Raw genomic sequence first — 21,200 nt, forward strand, 5'->3', positions numbered from 1 at the left:
TTTTATGATATGTATGTAATACAATATTTGTGTATCCACAATTTAAGTCATTATTTTTGAATCTGTGTCCATACCTTAATAAATACATTTCCATTAACCGATCATTATGTGCCACTACAAATCTATTCAGCAAACATTGTGATATATTCCAACATCCATTAACTCAAATTTATGTCAAATCAAATCATTTTGGTCACACATTGCAATATATTATTCTGCAAATTGTTTATAAAGGAGAAATATTACATGCAGATGATTGTTAAAGGGAGTATGTTTACAACTGTAGAGTGTGAACAAGGTCAAGGTGTCTAACAATAAGTAATCAAATTTTCATCTTATTTTTTCAGGTCAGACTTTGTGTATGATATGTTTGAATCAGTGAAAGCCATGAAAGCAAATGACACTAAAACAATCAGAAAGAAAGCCACTGTTAGTTTTCAATTCAAGGTAATTATCGTCATTTTCTCTGCGTCAGTGTTCTGTAATTATTTCTACCAGTCTTTCATAAAATTAGCTTAATTAAAATAATGATGTTTCACTGTATTGATGCACAGTAATTAGGCCTCAAGAATGTTTTTTTTGTCTAGTTCAAAATCTGGAAGGGACACTAGGCCACATGAAGTATTGCTCTTTACAGCAATGAAACATAAAAAGATGTTGAAAAAACTGTTTTGTCGCTTTGGGTCAATCTTGACAGGTGCAGCTTGCTGGCAGGGTACACTTACCCATTCCGGACACCTGGTACCACCATTTCGTGGTTCAAGATGACCCCATTGCCTTTGTCATTTCGATATATTCCTTGGACCTGGTAACTTTCATAGTTACCTTGAATGATAATGATTATGGACCTGATTTGATGTCTATTGTTACCCTAAAATGTCACCCAGCATTAAATGCCTTTACCCTTGTGTTAAAACTGACAGACTTGATGAAGAAATCTGATTTTTCAGATTGTTGATGCTTGCTAATTGGCTCCAATAGATTGGATTACTTAGATTTGCCAGTGGGTTGTATTTCATGGTCAATGCTTTGATGACACAGCTGAATAATTCTATTGATATCTTGTGTTACAGGATTCACTCCATTCTCTGATGAACACATTAAGTACCTGTAATCCTTACTTTGTACGATGTGTCAAGCCAAACTCTGCCAAGGTGAGAATCAAATTTCATTTTGTTCAGAAACTGTCAAGCAGGTCACACAGCATAACAAAGTCTTATTCCAAAGTGTAAGGATATCATGAATGATGCAGTCAGAGTACTCTCAAACCAATAACTAGTGTAGACTATTGAACAGTCTGTGTCTCTGGTATCAAAGATATGACAAATACTGGCCACCATTGTCTCATAGCTACTTTACATTTCTTATAATCGTATTCAATCTGATTTTGATTAATTTTTTTTCTCAATCAAAAGTCTTTTGAAAAGGACCAAGAGAAAACACGAATGGTATTGGCTCTTTTCTGTTTTGGAGTTCAAAGCTTACCTGTCAGTGGTTAACATTTACTTTCAATGAAAATGTTTAAACTAGTTTTCTGACTTCTTTCATGAAAGGATTTTTGCATTTTGGCAATTTTTGTAATCACCCTCAACAGAAGTTTCATGGCAATGAAACACATGTAATTTGATTTGTGGAAATATAGCAATATAAAAGCATGTGCACCTGTGGGTATACGTTGTGTTGAACAGAAAGTTCAAGGGACATTAACACTGAATTCAGCATATGTGTGGCGCCCTCATGTGGACAGAAAGAAAAATTCACATGTCTACTACTACTGTACATCGTGTATATGTTCTCTGTGAAATATAACTGCTATTGTAAAAACAAAAACTTTGGCTACCAATAATATACACGGCGACTGACAGTCTTACAGTTTTTGTAGAAAATAATCAAAATTGATTAGCACAAGGTTTACTTAATGAATGAAAAGCAGTCTTAATTAATACCAGCTGTATCTGGAAATGCATTTAAAAAACAAATATGTGGGATATCTAAATCTTTTGGAAGTGTCTCACATCCTGGCTTGCATCTCTTACAGCTACCAGAACAGTTTGATGCTCAGCTTGTTATGAATCAACTGAAATATTCTGGAATGTTAGAAACAGTCAAGATAAGGAGAGCAGGCTTTCCTGTACGCAGATTATTTGAAGATTTTATCAAGAGGTAAGTGATTGTGAAGTTTGACTTCTAGATAATGTGCTTAGTCATGTAGCTAGTATCATGTTATGCAGTTTTAATGTCAGATAAATAACTCAAAACATTACTTCCATGTGTTTGATTACGAATCCACAATAGCTCCCAGTCTTTAAGCATGGTCCTGCCTACATCTTAGTGTGTTCCTTTGCATAGCTGCCAAGTTATTATGTACAGCCCAGCTTGACTTGAGGGGAGGCCAAGTACCGCCACTCTCCATTCAAATACTATTTCAATCTTCATATATCACCAGATACCACAAACTAGTCAACATCTCAAAGTATTCTCTGGATATCAGGCGATATATTTTGAATATAGTCTGTGATTTGGAATAACAGCACCTTAAGATCCACCGTCATGGAAACTGTGCAGACATCATTTTCATGCCACATAGTTTACATGTAAATTGTGAATCTTAGCAGTTTGTTGAGTAATATCACAGTGGAAAGGTCACTTCCTTGTAGTGATCAATTTCCTGGGATAGTCCCCTACATGTTTGGTGTCAAATTACAGCTGGTTATACAGTGCTTACTGCGAATGAAATGATATTTATATGGTATTCACTGGCTCATTCAGTGAGTCTAGTATGTATGTTCTGAAGTGATATTGTTCTCATAGTTGTCTAGGATAGTGAGTGTTATATAAATTCACCACAGTGGAGTGCAGTTGTTTTGCTTTCTAAATACTTATTTTTGGTAAAAAGACAGGAACTTGTGGAAGGCAGAATAAACATAACAATTTTACTCGTGGAGCAAAAGCAACTTTTACACCAAGTCTCAAATGTCTGTTTTTCAACTTCACATTTGACCCCAAAGGATCCTGCTCTTTAGACACTGAGATTTCATGAAAAGTTGTCAATCCTTGAACAGAGTGATACCATCAAATGTTTTTACAAACCACCTTTGTCTCTTTGTATATGGACCAAAGGCCTTGAAATGCAAATAAAACAATTTCATACTTAGTGACAACCCAATACTGTCAATAGTTACATGTTATGTCATTTACAACAGTCTAAGGCATTAACTATTTTTGGAACATTGTGAAACATCATCGTTTTCATCTAACTAATCAACCCTGCGTATGAGGAAAACTGATTTCAAACAAATAAACATAGTCTAACAGTTTATTTTGTTTACGGTTTTGTTGTGAATGGTAAGGTGCAACAGGAGAAATCTTGTGGCTTTTGAATCAAACAAGAATGTTTTATATTTTGTTTGCAATGTAATAAATTTTTCAAAAAAAAAACGAGTTACCCCTACTACTACTTGTCTTAGTGCAGAGATGCAAATATCATCCATGTTTTAAATAAATCTCAAATATTCATAATGAGCAATGTCCAGATTATCATGTAACAGGGTTCGTACGCTCCTGGAAAGTCCTGGAAAGTCCTGGAATTTAAAACCACTCCTGGAAACTCCTGGAAACTCCTGGAAAATCAAAATTTACTCCTGGAAAACTCCTGGAAAATCGCTAGTTACGATCGCACACGGTCGAGAACGGCCTGATCGTAAAGGCGAACGTCAAACAGTATAATTGTCGAACGTCAAAATTGCAAAAATGCGAAAAGATGTTTTGCGACAGGTGGGGAGCCCTCCCGAGACAAAATTTGGAAAGCGTAGTAGTGTTTCTTAAAATGTCGTAAAGGGGTACCCTTGTACTAGCGTGGGCGAGACCATGTTGTGTATTCCATTATCCATGGTTTTGCACGCACGTACAGTGACATCGAAGTATGCATGAGTAGGTTGTGGAGGGACCGTGTTGAAATTTAAAGCTTGTTCGGGTCACCAGTCACAGCAATGCCTCCTGCAAAGTGTTTATTCAGCGATCATTGGTTGAAACAGCCCGAGTACGTAGGATGGCTTGAGCGGGCGCAAGATAAATTCGCGGCAAGATGCAAACTTTGTGAAAAGACTTTCGATGTATCGGAAAGCCTAGCACTACGTATGATGCTCCGTGTTCCCGTGGCTTGCCATTCGGCACATTCATGCGAGATATTGCCGGCCTTTGTGCCCTTCACCGTGCATTACCAGCAAACTTATGGTTTTTGACGTCATGCGAACAGTTCTTTTTGCAGTCTGTGAGCGGTTGAGTGATTCGGGTAGGCATAGATTGGAATCGAGTTGATTTCGGCCGAAAGTAGTTAGAAAAGTAGTTTTTTGTGTGCGGTCCAAAGTGGGACCGCGTGTCTATGGACCTCAGCAGGGCTGTAGTGGGACGCTTTATAATATAATGCAGGGAACACATAGCATCATACGCGGAGCTATGAAAAGCCATGCTATAGCTACAGGAGCAAAACATCGAGCTCTGGTAGGAGAAAAACAGGAGCAAGTAAATAAAAATAATGATTTCTTTGCCCGATCTTCATCAAATGTAAAGTCGTCGACTAATTCTAAGCCTTCCCTGAGTTTATCTTTCCTGACACCACACTCGCAACTGCACAGTAAGTGAGGCTACCCACAATTCCCCTTGATTTGTTCACTCAGACATTTTTTACTCAAGGCTTTTTCAATTTTATCACTTTCTTAACAATTTTTAACTTACAATTTAAATTCAGGATTATTTGTTGACATTGTGTTCCTAAATTATTGATTATGTTTAAAATTCAAGAGTAAATTGAATGAGAAGTCGATGTTTGGAGGTGTTAAAAATTGCACACTTGTCAAGATAAAGTTATCAGCAACTAAGATGGTCTCATCATACCACCTGTCAGACATGCAAATTTCCTTTGTTACGAACATTAAAAAAATCAATACTCTTTCTTTTGCCAACACAGATGCAACTTATTCTCTCAGTTTCCTTGAAAATATTGTGTATGGCTGTCAAAAATCTATGTCGACAAAATTACAAATTGCTATCTCCTCCGAGGAAAAGGGGTTTATCATCTCATTATTCAAAGTGAAAAATCAGAAAATTATGATGATCAGAACTATGTTGCCAGAATTTTTAAATATTGTTCTGTGTACAGAAGAAATTTGCTTCAGTTCAGTGAGTGATCTACGTGTGTACAGATCATGGAGAATTGTGGGTAGCCTCACTTACTGTCTCAATCGTCAGCGATGTTATTCAAGATGTCATCACCGTCAAAACCTGTCAACTCGTCATTGACTGCATTTGTCAGCAAAATGATGTCTTATGGGCTGAAGTTTTGTGGACAAGGAAAACATTAGAAACAATTAGTATATGATTCTTATTAAAATTGCAAGCTTTATTGTGCAAACACTCCTGGAAAATGGCATTTTCAACCACAAATACTCCTGGAAAATGGCAAAAAAACTCCTGGAAAGTCCTGGAATTTTGATTTACTTGAAGTGTATGAACCCTGTGTAAGTTTTAATTCATTTAGAAGATATCTATAACGTAGTGAGGTCGTTCCCTGTAATCAGGTATGGACAATGTTATTGTGAAATTATGCATCACAAGGCATTTCAGCCATGAAGTTGTATTCACATTTACGTATTTCTTCAGGTTGTGAGACTTTAAAAGATGGAATCTTTATCTAGATGAGGTAGAGTTTGTTCCAATGACAAATTATTACCCAATACTGACTCAAAAAAGTGTATTTGTTATCTGTGCAGATACAAGGTGCTTATTCCCCGGGGTGTGACAGAAGATGACAAAGAGAAATGTGTTTCCATCATGGTCAAGTATGATGAAAGTAAGAAAAACTGGCAACTGGGAAAAACCAAGGTGTTCCTGAGAGAACAGTTGGAATACCAGCTGGAAGCAGAGAGACAAGAACATCTAAACAGATATGCCACACGGATACAGGCATATGTCAAGGCATATGTAGCTAAGTATGTACTGGAACTGTGTATAGTAGTAAAGTTTTGGTACCTTATAACCATTAATCCTGGTTTCATATTTTTGCAACTTAAGTACACAAACTTTTCATTACTGTGCTGTTAAAGGTGCAAATAATCCAATTAATGCATTTAGTCAAAATGTACCTCAGAGATCTGCAGGAAAAAAAATTAACTTATTGGTAGTCTGGTAAAATTTTCATTGAATTCTAAACATAAAAACGTAGTTGTAAAAGCCTGATTTTCATCAAAATCAATAACTTTTTACTTCTCTGTCAAGTTTGCAGAAAACTTCCCTTTTCCTGTTTTTTGATGAGACAGTGGTTCAAATTGTTGTCAGTAAAATATTAGCACAACACCAGCATAAAATTAATTCTTTTCGACCCATACTGGTACCATATTTATTGTAATTTAGTAGCATAGCATGACCTAGCAGTGTTTCTCAGGTTGTGTGAAAGTTTTGCATGGAAATAAATTTCCTATTTAGAAATATTAAGAGGAGATAATAATTTCAGTAAAAGTGGAGAAAATGCACCTTGGTATTTTTCTCTCTCATGGCTTCATTGTTTCCGCTTCTGAACCTGAAAATTTGGCAATATCATATTCTTAAATCAAAGACAAATGAAACATGTCAGATCTATTTTCACGGAAGAAATTTAAAACATGATGACCATGCATGTTTACCAGATGGTTTAAAACTCTGTTTAGATTAGATCACTATGATTTATCTGTTCTGTCCTGACTTTAAAAGGTCCTGACCTACGCATGCTTTGTAGTGTGGTCCTGACCTATGCATGCTATGTAGTGTGGTCATGGCCACATGTGTTCTAGTAATCAGTCGCTAATTTAGTCTTAGTCAAGCATTCACATAAACATTTGGTATCAATAAACTCTGGAATCAGTGTAACCAATTGAGTTTGATAAATGATTTGAAAAGAATTGATGCTTTTGCCTCCGTGGTTCTTGGCAGTAAATTTTACTTTTCCCATTATTACAGCAGCAATAAAATATGTGTTTTCTGTAATTGTGTGTGTACTTATTATAATATATACACACATAAATTACAGAAAACACAGAAATACCATCAAATTTTCTTACAAACCCCCTTTGTATATTGACCAAAGGCCTTGAAATGCAGATAAAACAATGTCATACTTAGTGACAAACAAATACTTTCAATAGTTACATGTTATGTCATTTACAACAGTCTAAGGCATTTACTGTTTTTGGAACATTTGTGAAACTTCATCGTTTTCATCTAACTAATCAACACTGCGTATGAGAAAAACTGGTTTTAAACAAATTAACGTAATCTAACAGTTTATTTTGTTTAGGGTTTTGTTGTGAATGGTAAGGTGCAACAGGAGAAATTTGGGGCCTTTTGAATTAAACAAGAATGTTTTATTTTTGTTTGCAATGTAATGTGATTAATGTGTCATATGTCAACTTTTACAAATAGTTATTGATCAAATATAATCGTGAAATAATTATCAAATGCAGTGATGTCAGATTATTGTTTGTGTAAACACATTGAAAAGATACAATGTAATCAACATGACACTACAATGAAAAACTCATCACATCTCATTTATATAAATATTGTTTTGCTTTACAGAAAGAAGTACAAGAGAATTGTTCAGTTTATAGTAGTCATTCAGAAAACCTACAAGGTAAGCCATTCCAGTTCAACTGTGGCTGCAAATCAGCTTGACCTCATGTGTATATTTTTTTAGCTTCTATAGACTATAGTCTATAGAAGCTATTGGGATGGGTATCCGTCCGGCGTATGTATGTATGTCCGTTTGTGAGGCGTCCGTCCACTCAAATATCTTGAGAACCGCAGTACTTACTGATTTGGTATTTGTTGTGTAGATGAAAAATATGATTTTGAGAAACTTTTTTTTTAATTTTTTGATATTGTTGAAAATATGCAATTTAGTGCCAAAAAAGGCATTTTGGGTAAAAAATTTTCTTCTTCATAACTGCTAGTCAGACAGCTTTGTTATTTAGTATACAGGTCCCTAGGGATAATCCAACGTAGATTTCTTCAAATTGTGATGAAATATGCAAATCTGTATTTTTAAGGAATTTTTTTGTCATTTTTGGTCAAAACTTTATTTCATCTGACAGCTTTGATATTTGGTATACAGGTTCCTACAGATGAACTAAATATGATGTATTGAATATATGACGAAATCTGCAATTTTGTATTTTTGGTGCAATTTTTGCCATTTTTGGTCAAAAAATGTGTTCCTCAAAAACTGCTTGTCTGATGCCTTTGATATTTGGTATACAGGTTCCTCGGGATTGTCTAAGTGTGATATATCGAAATTTGATGAAATCGTCAATTTTTGCTCACGTGTTCACACACGTGAGCATATGGTTTAGCCATGTCTGTCTGTGTGTGTGTCTGTGTGTCTGTGTGTGTGTCCGTGTGTCTGTATCCCCATTATCTCAAAAACGGCTGAACGTATTTCAGTCAAATTTGGTAGACATCTTCAGAATTCAAATGGCTAGAACTGAAAAGGTTTTGGTGGGCGTGGCTTGCATACTCTTTGTTAATTTGCATAATTAATGATTTTAGAGAAACAGATATACATTAAAACAACTGCACACAATTTGATGAGATTTGCTACAAATGTTGATCACACCAAGATATATCAGCAGTGGGAACCATTAAGGGGTGACGTGAAAGATAGTTGCTAATTTGCATATTTAATGAACTTTCCTAATTAGGGATATATATCTGATTTGACACGATCAAAATTGACCAAACTTGCTACATGTATTGAAGATACTATGATACAATATTATTGAAAGTCATTTAGCATTTTCTCTTCAGACAATTCCTAATTTGCATATTTAATGAACTTTCCTAATTAGGGATATATATCTGAATTGACTTGACCAAAGTTGACAAAACTTGCTACATGTATTGGAGATATTATAATACAACATTATTGAAAATCATAAAGCATTTTTACTTCAGCTAATTCCTAATTTACATATTTGATGAACTTTGCTAATTAGGGATGTATATCTGAATTGACTGGACCAAAATTTATGAAACTTGCTATATACATTAAAGACACTATGATACAACATTATTGAAAGTCATTTAACAGTTTTACTTCAGCCAATTCAGAATTTGCATATTTAATGAATTTTCCTAATTAGGGATATATATCTGAATTAACTTGATTGTAGTGGTTGAAACTTGCTGTATACATCAAAGATACTGTGATATAACATTATTGAAAGTCAAAAGACAATTTAACTTCGGCCAATTCCTAATTTACATATTTAATGAACTTTGCTAATTAGGGATATATATTTGAATAGACGGGACCAAAGTTGATGAATCTTTCTACATGTATTGAAGCTACTATGATACAACATTTTTTGAAAGTCATTAAGCATTTTTACTTCAGCCAATTCCAAATTTGCATATTAATAAACTTTCCCAATTAGGGATATATATCTGAATTAAATTGATTGTAGTTGTTGAAACTTGCTATATACATCAAAGATACTGTGATATAACATATTGAAAGTCAAAAGACATATTTTTACTTCAGCCAATTCCTAATTTGCATATTAAATGAATTTTCATAATTTGGGATATTTATCTGTATTGACTTGATGAAACTTGCTATGTACATTAAAGACAGTCATTAAGCATTTTCTCTTCAGCAATTCCTAATTTGCATATTTAATGAACTTTCCTAATTAGGGATATATATCTGAATCGACTTGACCAAAGTTTACAAAACTTGCTACTTTTATTGCATATACCATGATACAACATTATTGAAAATCATTAAGCATTTTTACTGAAGCCAATTCCTAATTTACATATTTAATGAACTTTGCTTATTAGGATATATACCGAGATTTACTTGATCAAAGTTGGCAAAACATGCTATGTACATTGATGATTATAACAGGTTAAAACAATATCAAAAGTCATTTCACATTTTCATGTCAGCTAATTTATAATTTGCATGTCTAATGAGCTTTCACAGCTCGGCATATATGGCTTGAAGGACTTGGCCAATGGTAATTACACTTGCTATATAAAGTGGAGATACAATGACAGCAGTCAAAGAACTTTAATATTTTTATTTCAGCTTATTACATATTTGTATACTTCATGACCTAATCGGCAGTGATTATTGTTCATCATGTTGATCATAATACTTTCAATGAAGTTGTAAACATGTGGCAAAGGTTCAATTTTACACAACTGCAATATATAATGAAACACGTGAGCATTTTCAGTTCATATCTGGTTGTATTTTTGGGTCAATTTTTGCCATTTTTGGTCAAAATATTTGTTTCTCAAAAGTTACTCATGTGATAGCCTTGATATTTGGTATACAGGTTCCTAGGCTTTATCTTAATGTAAAGTATTGAAATTATGATGAAATCTTCAATTTTGTATTTTTGCAGCTAATTTTGCCTTTTTTGGTCAGGCCATCCTGAAATGAGCTATCAAAGATATCCACCTTCTTCATCAATACGTGTATCACAAAAAGTTATTCTGTACATAACACAGCAGAGCTCTGTCAACTGTTGGGTCACTTGTTTTTTCAAAACCGCTGGTCAGACAGCTTTAATCTTTGGTTTACAGGTCCCTCGGATGACCTTAGTGAGATAATTTCATACAGTCAGGAAATACTTAATTTTGTATCCATGTTTATAGTAGCTTCAGGGACTTTGGCCCTATGTTTGTTCGATGTGGTAGTACTTTTTGTACTCAATGTCCACTAATGTCATACCTTCACAGTTTACCCTCAGTCATTTTTGTTGGCAACATGTTTCAACCAATGTGCAGTGTCAATTATTTCATTGTATGTATAGTCTTAACCATAAATTTTTATGTAATCCTTATCAAACTTTACTCACAATTAATTGATAAATATAAATTAATGAAGTATCTGTTTGAGAGCAGAAGGACATTTGAATTATTACAACTTTTGATTTAAAACCACTATGTGGTAAAGTAGCAGTATTCAGTTTGTTCACACAGTCCATGTGCAAGACGAACTCTGATGATTGACAAACATGTCAGTGAGTTACCAAAAGCTAGAATGAATTCCTCTACTGTGTTTACAGCATTCATACAATCATTACGTGGGTAAGGTGCATCACAATAAATGTGGAAAAATCATCATATAGCACAGCTGCTGGGATATTAGATCTTCCTCCATGTTCTGTTGTAATAACTTGCTTCCTGTTATGCCCTAAACAACGAAATTTCTGCCACAATCAAATCCCATCTATCCAGATTCATAACTGTGAAATGTTAATTCTTTTCTCTCTGAACATCAACAGGCACACTTCTACAAAATGAAGTATTTACACATCAGGAAGGCCATCATTAAATTGCAAGCATTTGCCAGGAGGATCATTGCTAAGAATATTTATGCTCAGAAACTTGAAGAAAAAAGAATTGAAGAAGAGAGGCTGAGAGAAGAACAAAGACGAAGAGAGGAAGAAGAACGAAAGTAATTATGTCATATTTGTCTTGATAAGAGGAAAAAATGCTTTAATACTCAGTAAAAGTGAATGTGATATTTTAGCCAATTTCAGTTTGAATTTGACAGTGTCATTCATGAATGTTTTGCACAATGATTGATTTTGGGTGTATACTTTGTATTGGCTTTGCTAAATACTGTCTGCTAGCATAAGAATGCCAGAGGTGAGAAAGTCTTCAAGGTTTTTGTAAACCTCAATAAATGCTCCCACCATTATCATCTGAGTAGCAGTGTCTAATCAGCACAATCTTATAGGAGGCAATTCTCACAGTGTAAGCACATCAACTGGATTCATTCATTAATCGTATCGCTTTATAGATCTTACAGCTGGCAAGCTGTATTGAAAGTAACCTTACATTTACAAACAAAGTTTACAACCTAGATAATTGAGTGGCAAGGTATTAATCTCATTCTCAAATTTATTTTTAATTCGTCAAAAAAAAAAATTTGAACACTGTTTATTACTGTGTGTTGGGAGTTTATGACCAGAGTCTGTAGATTGTTACATCATTAAAATGTGTAACCTGACAATCTTCACCTGACATTTTTAAGTTAAAAAGTCACTGCACAGGTTAAGAAATAACCTTAAAAGCATCATTACACAAATTGGCAATTACCACAGTCATCAAGCACTTACTCTTTGGGGAATTCAAGTCAAGTCATCCTGTGGTCTAAATGTGTCCTACAGTCCAGGAACACAACATTAATATTCATGTCTCCTGCTATCTGAGAGATCTACTATCGAGAAGATGTTTGAAGAAGTTATCTTGAATTCATGCTATCAATGATTATCATTATGTCATTCATTATGTCAAAATTGAAAAGATATCCCATATCAGTAATGTACAACCATGTGTCAGATATACATCCACAATCCTACAAGCATGTCATTTTCAGTTCAGGATTATAAAAATGTCACTGAGAAGGAGTTGTTGCAAATGTTGCATGAAAATGTCTGATTCATCCAATTTCTGTGTTGCCATGCACCCCTTTAAGCAATATTAAGTAGAATCTATTAATGTTGAATACAGTGCTGTTCAATATTGTATGTTCCATCACTCACTGATTTCCTGTTCCAAAGAGACATTTTAATGAAGTCTTTCTTCAAACCAAAATGCAAGGTAGTTTGATTGACAGTGTGACAGATCAGTAACCATCCTTTCATGTTATTCATGAATGCATGTCAGATTTCACCCCAAGCTGTTCATTTTTGCAATGAATACAGCAATTAAGTTTGAACGTTTTCCAACTGGAAGTGGAGCATTTACAGTTTCAGAAGAGAAAATAAAAGGCAGCTTGTGCAAAGCCCCTATTGCATATAGAAGGATTGTGTTTGTAAAATGTGTCAATATACATGTGTTAAATAGTGTAAAATGTACAGTAATTACAAAAATATCAAAAAACCGACTATTAGGAGGACATGTTTGCATTGATCTTCAATGTGACACACTATGTTATGTACATGTAGTTGTGTAGACAGTAACATAGACAGGACAGAACATTGTAGTAATGGTTCAGTTGTACTTATAGTAATGATTGATAGAGCAGAATTAACTGTTCACATTACAGTGTGATTACAAATTGTAAAACAAGGGATTTTAGAAGTAAACAAGCAGTCAGAGAGACACACAGACATAAATTCTTCTGTTCTTCTCTTCAACTTGAAAGTCTAATGGGACAATGGATGTTTGTTGCAGATTTGAAATGCCTAGTCGTAGTCTATTTACTGTGATTTGTATAACTGTGATATTTGATTGGTCAGATTAACTCCTTTTTGTGTATTATTGAGGTCAACTTTGTGTTCATTTTCACTCAGTCTTTCCATTTTATAATTTTTAGGGAATTGGAGAGACTTGAACAAGAGAAGAAAATGAGAGAGTTGGAAGAACTGAAAAGAAAACTTGATGAGGAAGCCAGACTGAAGAGAGAAAGAGAAGAGGCACAGAGACTCAAAGAAGAAGCTGAAAGACAGGCAGCTCTTGCAAAAGCCAGAGAACTTGAAGAAGCAAGAAGATTAGAAGAAGAGGAAGCTAGGAGAAAGGTCAGACTTTCAAGAATTTTTAGTTTAACCGATAATAATTACAAATTTTTAATACTTATTTTGTTCATCAGGAAAAAGTACAGCAGCAGCAGATAGGAACATCAATAAAAAATGACAGAGTTGAAAAGAATGAAAATTGTGTTTACAAAAAATCTGAATCTTTGCTTTGAAATTATTTGTAAGAACACAGTAGTCTTCTACTCATCAATTGTACTGAACTGTTCTTATAAGCAATATTTCTCACAATCATATGTTCCTGTTTGACTTCATTATGAATAAATACTAGTAGAATAGAAGTTTTGTGTTTTCTCACATTAAATCTTACATTTATAAAAGAAGTGTTTCTGTAATTTAAGACAGTATTCTGTATCAGTATCAGATCAAATCAGTATCTAGAATTCTTCCAATGCTTTGTTTACCCTTCATAATATTAAGTCACATTGGTAGCAGAAATAAATGAGTTATGCTTAGTTTCCATGGTTGCTGTCTTGTCTCTGAAATGAGTCACCCTTAGTTTCCATGGTTGCTGTCTTGTCTCTTTTCAGTCAGCATTTTCTGTTTTTGAAAAATAAGTTTGTACACCACTTTTCATTTTCACATCTTTTCACCCTCAAGGCTGAAGAGGAACGGAAGAGGAGGGAGGAAGAATTAGCCAGGTAATCTTATTCTCTCACTTACTATTTAATGAATTATTTTTGAACAAATTATCAGAAAATAGAAGAATTACTACTTTGATATTTAGACAGTTTCCCCTGATTAATGATGCCATGGTCTTTAATGCAATTGAAATGATATCACTATCACTGACACATGGAATCAACTCATCTGCCAAGTTACTTTTCTGAGAGGAAAGTCAAGACTGATAAAAATCTGATTCAGTATTTTCAGAATAATATTTCCTTTCATGAATAGCACCGTATGTTGATTGAAGTTCCCGATATAATGGAGTACTTTATTTGACAGACAAAAAGCTGAGGAGGCAGAACGGAAGAGACAAGAGGAGGAAAGAAAGCGTCTTGAAGAAGAAAGACTTCGAGAAGAAGCTGAAGAAATGAGAAGACAGGAGGAATTGAGAATTGCAGAGTTACAAGCATTGAATGAATTTGACAGCTCATTGGCTCTGGTGAGTGATAGATGCAATTAAAAACCGTAGACATAACAATGGCAATAGTGACCTTGACTTTATCTTGCAATGGGGCAAAGTCACTTGAAGATACGGTCTCAATAATGCAGCATTCAAACTTCAACAAAATCACTTTGTTCACAGCCTTTAATGTACATACATAACAAATTATCTCTCTCTGTGCAGATTCACCATTGTACCTGTTACATGGTAGAAAGCATTGTCAGTAAAAACATCAGATCTTTCAATGTTCAGATTAATTGAATTTGATCAATCTGATCCACTGAAATCTTCATGATGTAGTTGCAATATCACAGCTTTGACATCTCAGTTCCTGTAATCTCACAGTCTACTACATACTCAGCATGGTGTGACACTCTTACAGGGTGTGATACTATGCAGATGAAGAATTTGCTATTTTGATTTATTTTTCTGTGTAGTACGATGAAGATGCAGCATTCCATGATGAAGAGGATGAAGATACAACAAAGAGGATGCAAGAATCAGCGTTTAATGAAGGTTATCTCACTATGAAAGGTAAGTTACCATGGCAACATTCTGGAAAGAAAGATATTACTCACCATGAAGCATTTGGCATTTCATTTTAAAACTTACAACATTAAAGCAAATTTCATGGAATTTAGAAACTATAACCTTACAAGACTTGTCACTGTCTTCAATATTTATCCATTTTCAGTGCTTTTTCATTGCAATTCTTGCAGCGAATTTTGTAACTTAAATGCCGGCAGGTTTAATTTTCAAACAGATTTATTTGTAGTGATGAACTTGTCATGAAGTAATTCATTAGAAAAAAAAGCAATGGAACCAATATATTGACATTCAACAAAGCATCAGAGCTTGCAGTTTTGCAAGAATGTGTACATCTAATACTTAGAACTGTGTTGTCATCAAGCAAATGTAAATATAGTGTATGCATAATGTGGTATGTTGATCCATATGGCAGCAGTTGATCTTAATAACCATGGTAACTGTTTCAGGTGGTGTAATGAACACTTGGAAGAAGAGATGGTTTGTTCTGCGTGACAACACATTGATGTGGTTTAAAGCAAAACAGGTCAGTAAATGTAAACTTCTCTTCAATAACATGGATAAGTTTGTTGCTTTGCAAGGGCTGATCCCATATTTCTCAACTGAATTCATCCAACTTCCAACTATTTCAATTCAAGTTATAATCTGGAGATAGAGTTCCAATGAATGAGGCTTATTCCTTGTTCATAAATCACAATTGTTGCCAAATGAAAGGCAAATATAAAATTAACTACATCATTGTTGGTCATTATTTTGTCTCTCAATTCTCAAATTCTGTAAGTTCTATGTAAATTTGCCTCTTGACCACCAATTATTGATGTTCAGCATCATTTTCCATTGACCCACCGGGTTATTCTTGTCAATAGGAAGCGCTGAAATCTGGTTGGTTGTTGAAGAAGGGAGGTGGTACAGGGACTTTATCAAGGTAAGAATGTGTCACAGCCCAATACTTGTCAATTTATATTGTCCCTATCACAGTCCCTGTCATGGCCTCCGTCACAGTCTTTGACACAGTCTCTACCACAGTCACTGTCACAGTCTCTGTCACAGTGTCTGTCATGGTCTCTGTCATGGTCTACCACATTCTATCACTGCCAGTGTTACAGTTTGCAATTGCATAGCTTTATCTGTACTTCCTGTACCAGACAGTGTTTGTACCTAGACTGTGATGCGTAGTACACTCTCATTGTACTCAGACTATTTTGCCATCATTCTTTCCATTTTGATAGTTGTGATATAAGGTGAAAATAGGCAGATATTATGTTACAGTCATTACAAAGAAATATTTTGCCTGAACATCTATTCAGCTCCAGAATTGTGTGTCAAAGGTCTCATAGATAAGAATGTTGCTGTATCTGATCTGATGGCAGTACATTAACCCTTGATTTTGTTTTTGTTTCATTTTTAGACGCAACTGGAAGAAGCGTTGGTTTGTTCTGAAAGACACAATACTTTCATACTATGATTCTGATGCAGAGAATGCTAAGCAGCTTGGTAGAATTGACATCAGAGCTGCCAAGTAAGTCTGAACAGAATGACTGACACCACACCACTCTCCATGATCAGTTTTGATTGGTTAGGGGAAGTTATAGTTTGATACACCACTAAAATTGAAAAAATCTTGCCCATGATGTGGAAATGGAATACCTGTCAAACAATAAAATTATGTCAAATATACAGACAAAATGAATGACTAAAATAGTTTAGGAAAAACAAGATTGCTATATCCAAAAGCAAAATGTCATTAACATGAAATTCAAATATTTCACAAACTTAAAAAAATTTGATATTTCGACAAAGACTGATACTTAGTGTAGATGGTAAGTTATCATGCAGCTTGTGATTGTTGTATCATATTCCAATTTTATATCTTATCTCGTTTATTCTAACAGAGACATTGTAGACGCCAGCAGTGACAGAGAAAATGCATTGAACATAGTGACATACAGTAGAACCTACTACCTAGTGGCTGATACAGCAGATGATTGCAGGTAAAGGAAAGGATGGATGGAAATGAAAATGAATATTGATTGGAACTTGACTTTGGTTTTGTTGTGTTCATCAAAGTGTTGTGAGTGAAAGCATCTGTGATGACTTTGAAATGATTCTTGTTGACAAAATGTCATCCAATTTGTCTTTTACTTCAAATTATAAACAGTTATGTTCTTGTGTTTTGTTGCAGTGAGTGGTATGCTATCCTGATGAAAGTATTGAAATGTAAATATGATGAGTTGAAAGATTTAGAAGATGAGCAGGCCAATCCTAAGAATGCTATTGGTTCATTGGATGTTGCTCTGATTGATTCATTGGCTCCTGTCAATTTACCATCCAGGTAGGACAAACTTTAAATGCTAGGTATCACTTTCTGAAATACTGTCAATGCCGTATGCCATATTGAAGTCACCAGGGCATAAAAGTAGAGTTCAAATTTGCCATTTGATCGCTGGTTAGAATTAGTTTTCTTCCCAGAAAAGTGAGGTTTATTTGTATTGCTTCCAATTGTTGCATAAGGAGAAGAGCACTCAGTGACAATTGTTACCATACACTTAACCATCACCAGTGTTGGACGGTGCTCGCTATGTTACTTGGTCTGTTGATTTCTTTGGATACAAAGCTGGAAGTATCATGAAAGATAGAGTGTGACCTTTCACCCTTTTACTTAAAGACTGATATCTGCATCCAGATTGCCAGGAATAATGACGCTTGAAACCAACTTGACATCAAATCAATTTTCATTGATATTTTCTCATTATATGAAACCACTACATCAGGATTCATCTGGTAGTCACACAACACATGTTGATCCATCCTTCCTTTTGAAAAAAAATTATTCTTGTTATTCTCATTCTAAGGTATCATTGTGAACTTTGCACAATCTGATCTAGAGGCAAAATTAAAAAGCTTAAAGATTTTGAAATTGAATGTAAGTGATTTTGAAATTTTGGGAAAATCTGGCTGACTTCAGTATGGTATACTCCTGTGACCTTGTCTATGAAATGCATGATTTTTGACTTTGTGAAATACATGATTTGTGATCTAGTATATGAAGAACAGATTGAAGAGAACCATCAAAACTTGACATTTCCATGCTGGTTGTGATGTCATCATAAGAACTCAACAACTTACTGCCAATGTTGTGCTGGCAAAAGCTATAAAATCGCATTTGTGCTATTATAATAACATGGGCTGCCAGTAGAGGGCGCTGTTCCAACTTGCTGTATCTTCCATCTGTCAATCTGAGTCTGCTTCAGTGTCAGCGCTTGGCTTTCATTACAGCTGTAAATAAATCACTAGAAAATTACAGTTTACATTAATACTGAAAAGACTCAGCTTGCTTCCATGTTTTTACTTTTAAAGTGATATGTACATCAACATAAGTTGTACTCCATATCCATGCGATTAGGTCATTCCTTTGCATAAATGTTATTATAACAGGTTAAAATACAGCCAGTGTAACATTTGGTATTTTTGTCGGTATATCTGTGTGATGCTAAAGTAAAGAGCAGCATTTTTAATCATGAATAATGGTCAAATGATTGAAACATGGATGTCTGATCTGTAATTTTTGCAATTTTAATTTCAACAATTGTACTATCAAAATAAACTATTAAGTCCAGACTGACCTCAGTTGACTTTATCTATGAGTACTACTGATGTTTAGCTGATGTTGAAAACGTGAATACTGGATATTTCACCATGCTTTCTTTAGTAGAACTAAACCTACTCACAACACAGAGACTAAAGAATGAAATACCAAGAGTTGGAGATGGTCTTCAACTCAGCATCCTGATAACATGATAAAAGAAAATGAATTCAAACATTCTGCTACATTTCAGAAAATAATGAAATCTCATTTGATTTACGTTTGCTTTTTTCCATTGTGTTTCTACTCCCTGCTTGCATAAAAGAGCTTTTCTGTTTTTTCAACACTAAAGATGTAAAGCATGATTTTTCATGGCAGTTCCATACATTAATATTGACACCCCAAAAATGCTATGGATGCATCATTATGTTTTAGAAATAGTGACAAGTTTGCCATTTTTTGTAGTGTACATACAACTGCAACCCCCCTTTTTAACATTTTATTTATTTCGCATGTTTTCCTATCCTTTCCTTAAAGCTATAGATGGTTGCATGCCAAACAAAATCTGAGGTAATTAATTCCTGGTGTCATTTTAATCCAAATACAGTACTTTACTGATAATCTCAACACTGACACAAAATAGAATAGAATGCTTTGGTTACTAACCATGCTAATATATCTTGTGCTGTGTACAGCTGTTTATAGCATCATGAACATACATTTTACTGTTATGGAGTACCAGTTAGAAAACCCTGGTGCAGTCTAGTAAGATACTTCAGAGAGCACGTACAGTAAAGATACTGTTAATTTAAAGTGTAAGTGTAGTTGTTGGTCATTGGCTCATGAATTCAAAATTGGCGACGTCTCATTCACAGAGTGATGTTCCTCTTTCTAATTCTTGCACTCTTTGCCCTGATAAGTGCAAAGGTCATTTTCAGTGATAATTGAGCCAATTTACTTCAGTGGTAAAGCAACTTCAAATCCTTGCTAAATTTTCTTTGTATGAAGGGGTGGGGTATTTATGAAATTTACCAAGTTCTTGAATGACCAGCAGTATGCAATGTACAGTCAACCCCTTGACTACTACAATTTACAGTAAAATTGCTGTAGCAAACGTACTGTGAAAATGTAAAGGATCTGTCCAGAATTTTCTGGCGTTCAAGGGGGTTATCTAGAACAACTCAGGTACCTTTATGTGACGGTCCAATTCTGTGAAATTGTTGTTCTGACTCAACAGCTCTATCCTATCAAGTCATTTCATCTTTCAAATACCAGGTACAGTATAGGCATCAATATTATGTCTGAACCATGTTATTGAAAGATGAAGACAAAGAAGTGATCATGTTTCATAAACTGAAATATTCCATGGTATCCTGGTATTAATGACTGGGATTGTTGATATTAGTAACAGTACTTTGGTGTAAAATAAGATACAGGATTTTGTGGATTATTATTTTATATTTCCTCATCAGATTGGTGTGTGTGCGTACACTCTTACTAAATGTTAACACCAAGAAACTAGATAACTTGAATATATCATTACAGGATGAAATAATAAACTGGTAAAGAGTCTTACTGTAAAAAATTGCAATTATTTTTAAGTGTAACAGACTGAGCTGCTAACACTACTAATCGGTACATGTATGATAATTTCTAAAAGTTCTATCAAGTAAGCTTTCTTCTTGAAACTAATGCATAAATAAGTTTTTACCATCCTTTGACTGTATTGTCATTTCTTTGTCTTTATACAGACCTAATGCCTTTGCCATGGTGACAGCTGGCAGAGTCTACAATCTGATTGCAAACTCACCTGAAGAAATGAACACATGGTTGACAGGTATGTCTTAACACTGTCATGACCTTCAACTCTTGTACTGGCAAAGACATGAGAGACGATAATATCATCTGATGGAATTGTGATTTATGCAATGATTAGAGACACTCCTTTAATCAGTACACCTTCTTTAAAGAACATGTTTTTCAAACTAAAACATGACATGTTTTTCAAACTAAAACATGACATGTTTTTCAAATAAAACATGACATGTTTTTCAAATAAAACATGACATGTTTTTCAAATTAAAACATGACATGTTTTTCAAACTAAAACATGACATGTTTTTCAAATAAAACATGACATGTTGAAGAGAATGTTGTTTTTGTTTTAAGAATATTTATTCTTGTGCACACTCATGATGTTCTCAAAAGTGTCTTTAATATATGTTTCACGATTCACTGAGTACAATATAGGTTCTAATGTATGATTTGTGAAAAGTAGATGAAATGTTTTACTGTTATTGTACACACTAATATGAATGTCTTACTTGTTAGACCAAAGTTTATTTATATTCACATTGAGATTTATACAGAT

General features: G+C 34.4%; 1 protein-coding gene across 1 annotated transcript in view; it reads left to right on the forward strand.

Moving 5' to 3' along the window:
• Positions 1-21,200, forward strand: part of LOC139139796 (unconventional myosin-X-like) — a 106,298-nt gene that overhangs the window by 61,105 nt on the left and 23,993 nt on the right. The window contains exons 16-31 of the mRNA XM_070708716.1: positions 348-447; positions 1,074-1,154; positions 2,039-2,163; positions 5,769-5,987; positions 7,609-7,663; positions 11,331-11,503; positions 13,373-13,574; positions 14,190-14,230; positions 14,538-14,697; positions 15,138-15,234; positions 15,696-15,772; positions 16,113-16,171; positions 16,655-16,765; positions 17,139-17,237; positions 17,429-17,578; positions 20,581-20,666. Of these exons, the coding sequence (XP_070564817.1) occupies positions 348-447; positions 1,074-1,154; positions 2,039-2,163; positions 5,769-5,987; positions 7,609-7,663; positions 11,331-11,503; positions 13,373-13,574; positions 14,190-14,230; positions 14,538-14,697; positions 15,138-15,234; positions 15,696-15,772; positions 16,113-16,171; positions 16,655-16,765; positions 17,139-17,237; positions 17,429-17,578; positions 20,581-20,666 (1,835 nt within the window). The remainder of the gene's footprint in view (positions 1-347; positions 448-1,073; positions 1,155-2,038; positions 2,164-5,768; positions 5,988-7,608; positions 7,664-11,330; positions 11,504-13,372; positions 13,575-14,189; positions 14,231-14,537; positions 14,698-15,137; positions 15,235-15,695; positions 15,773-16,112; positions 16,172-16,654; positions 16,766-17,138; positions 17,238-17,428; positions 17,579-20,580; positions 20,667-21,200) is intronic.

The sequence above is a fragment of the Ptychodera flava genome, chromosome 9 (genome assembly GCF_041260155.1).
Source record: "Ptychodera flava strain L36383 chromosome 9, AS_Pfla_20210202, whole genome shotgun sequence".
Classification (NCBI taxonomy): Eukaryota; Metazoa; Hemichordata; class Enteropneusta; family Ptychoderidae; genus Ptychodera; species Ptychodera flava.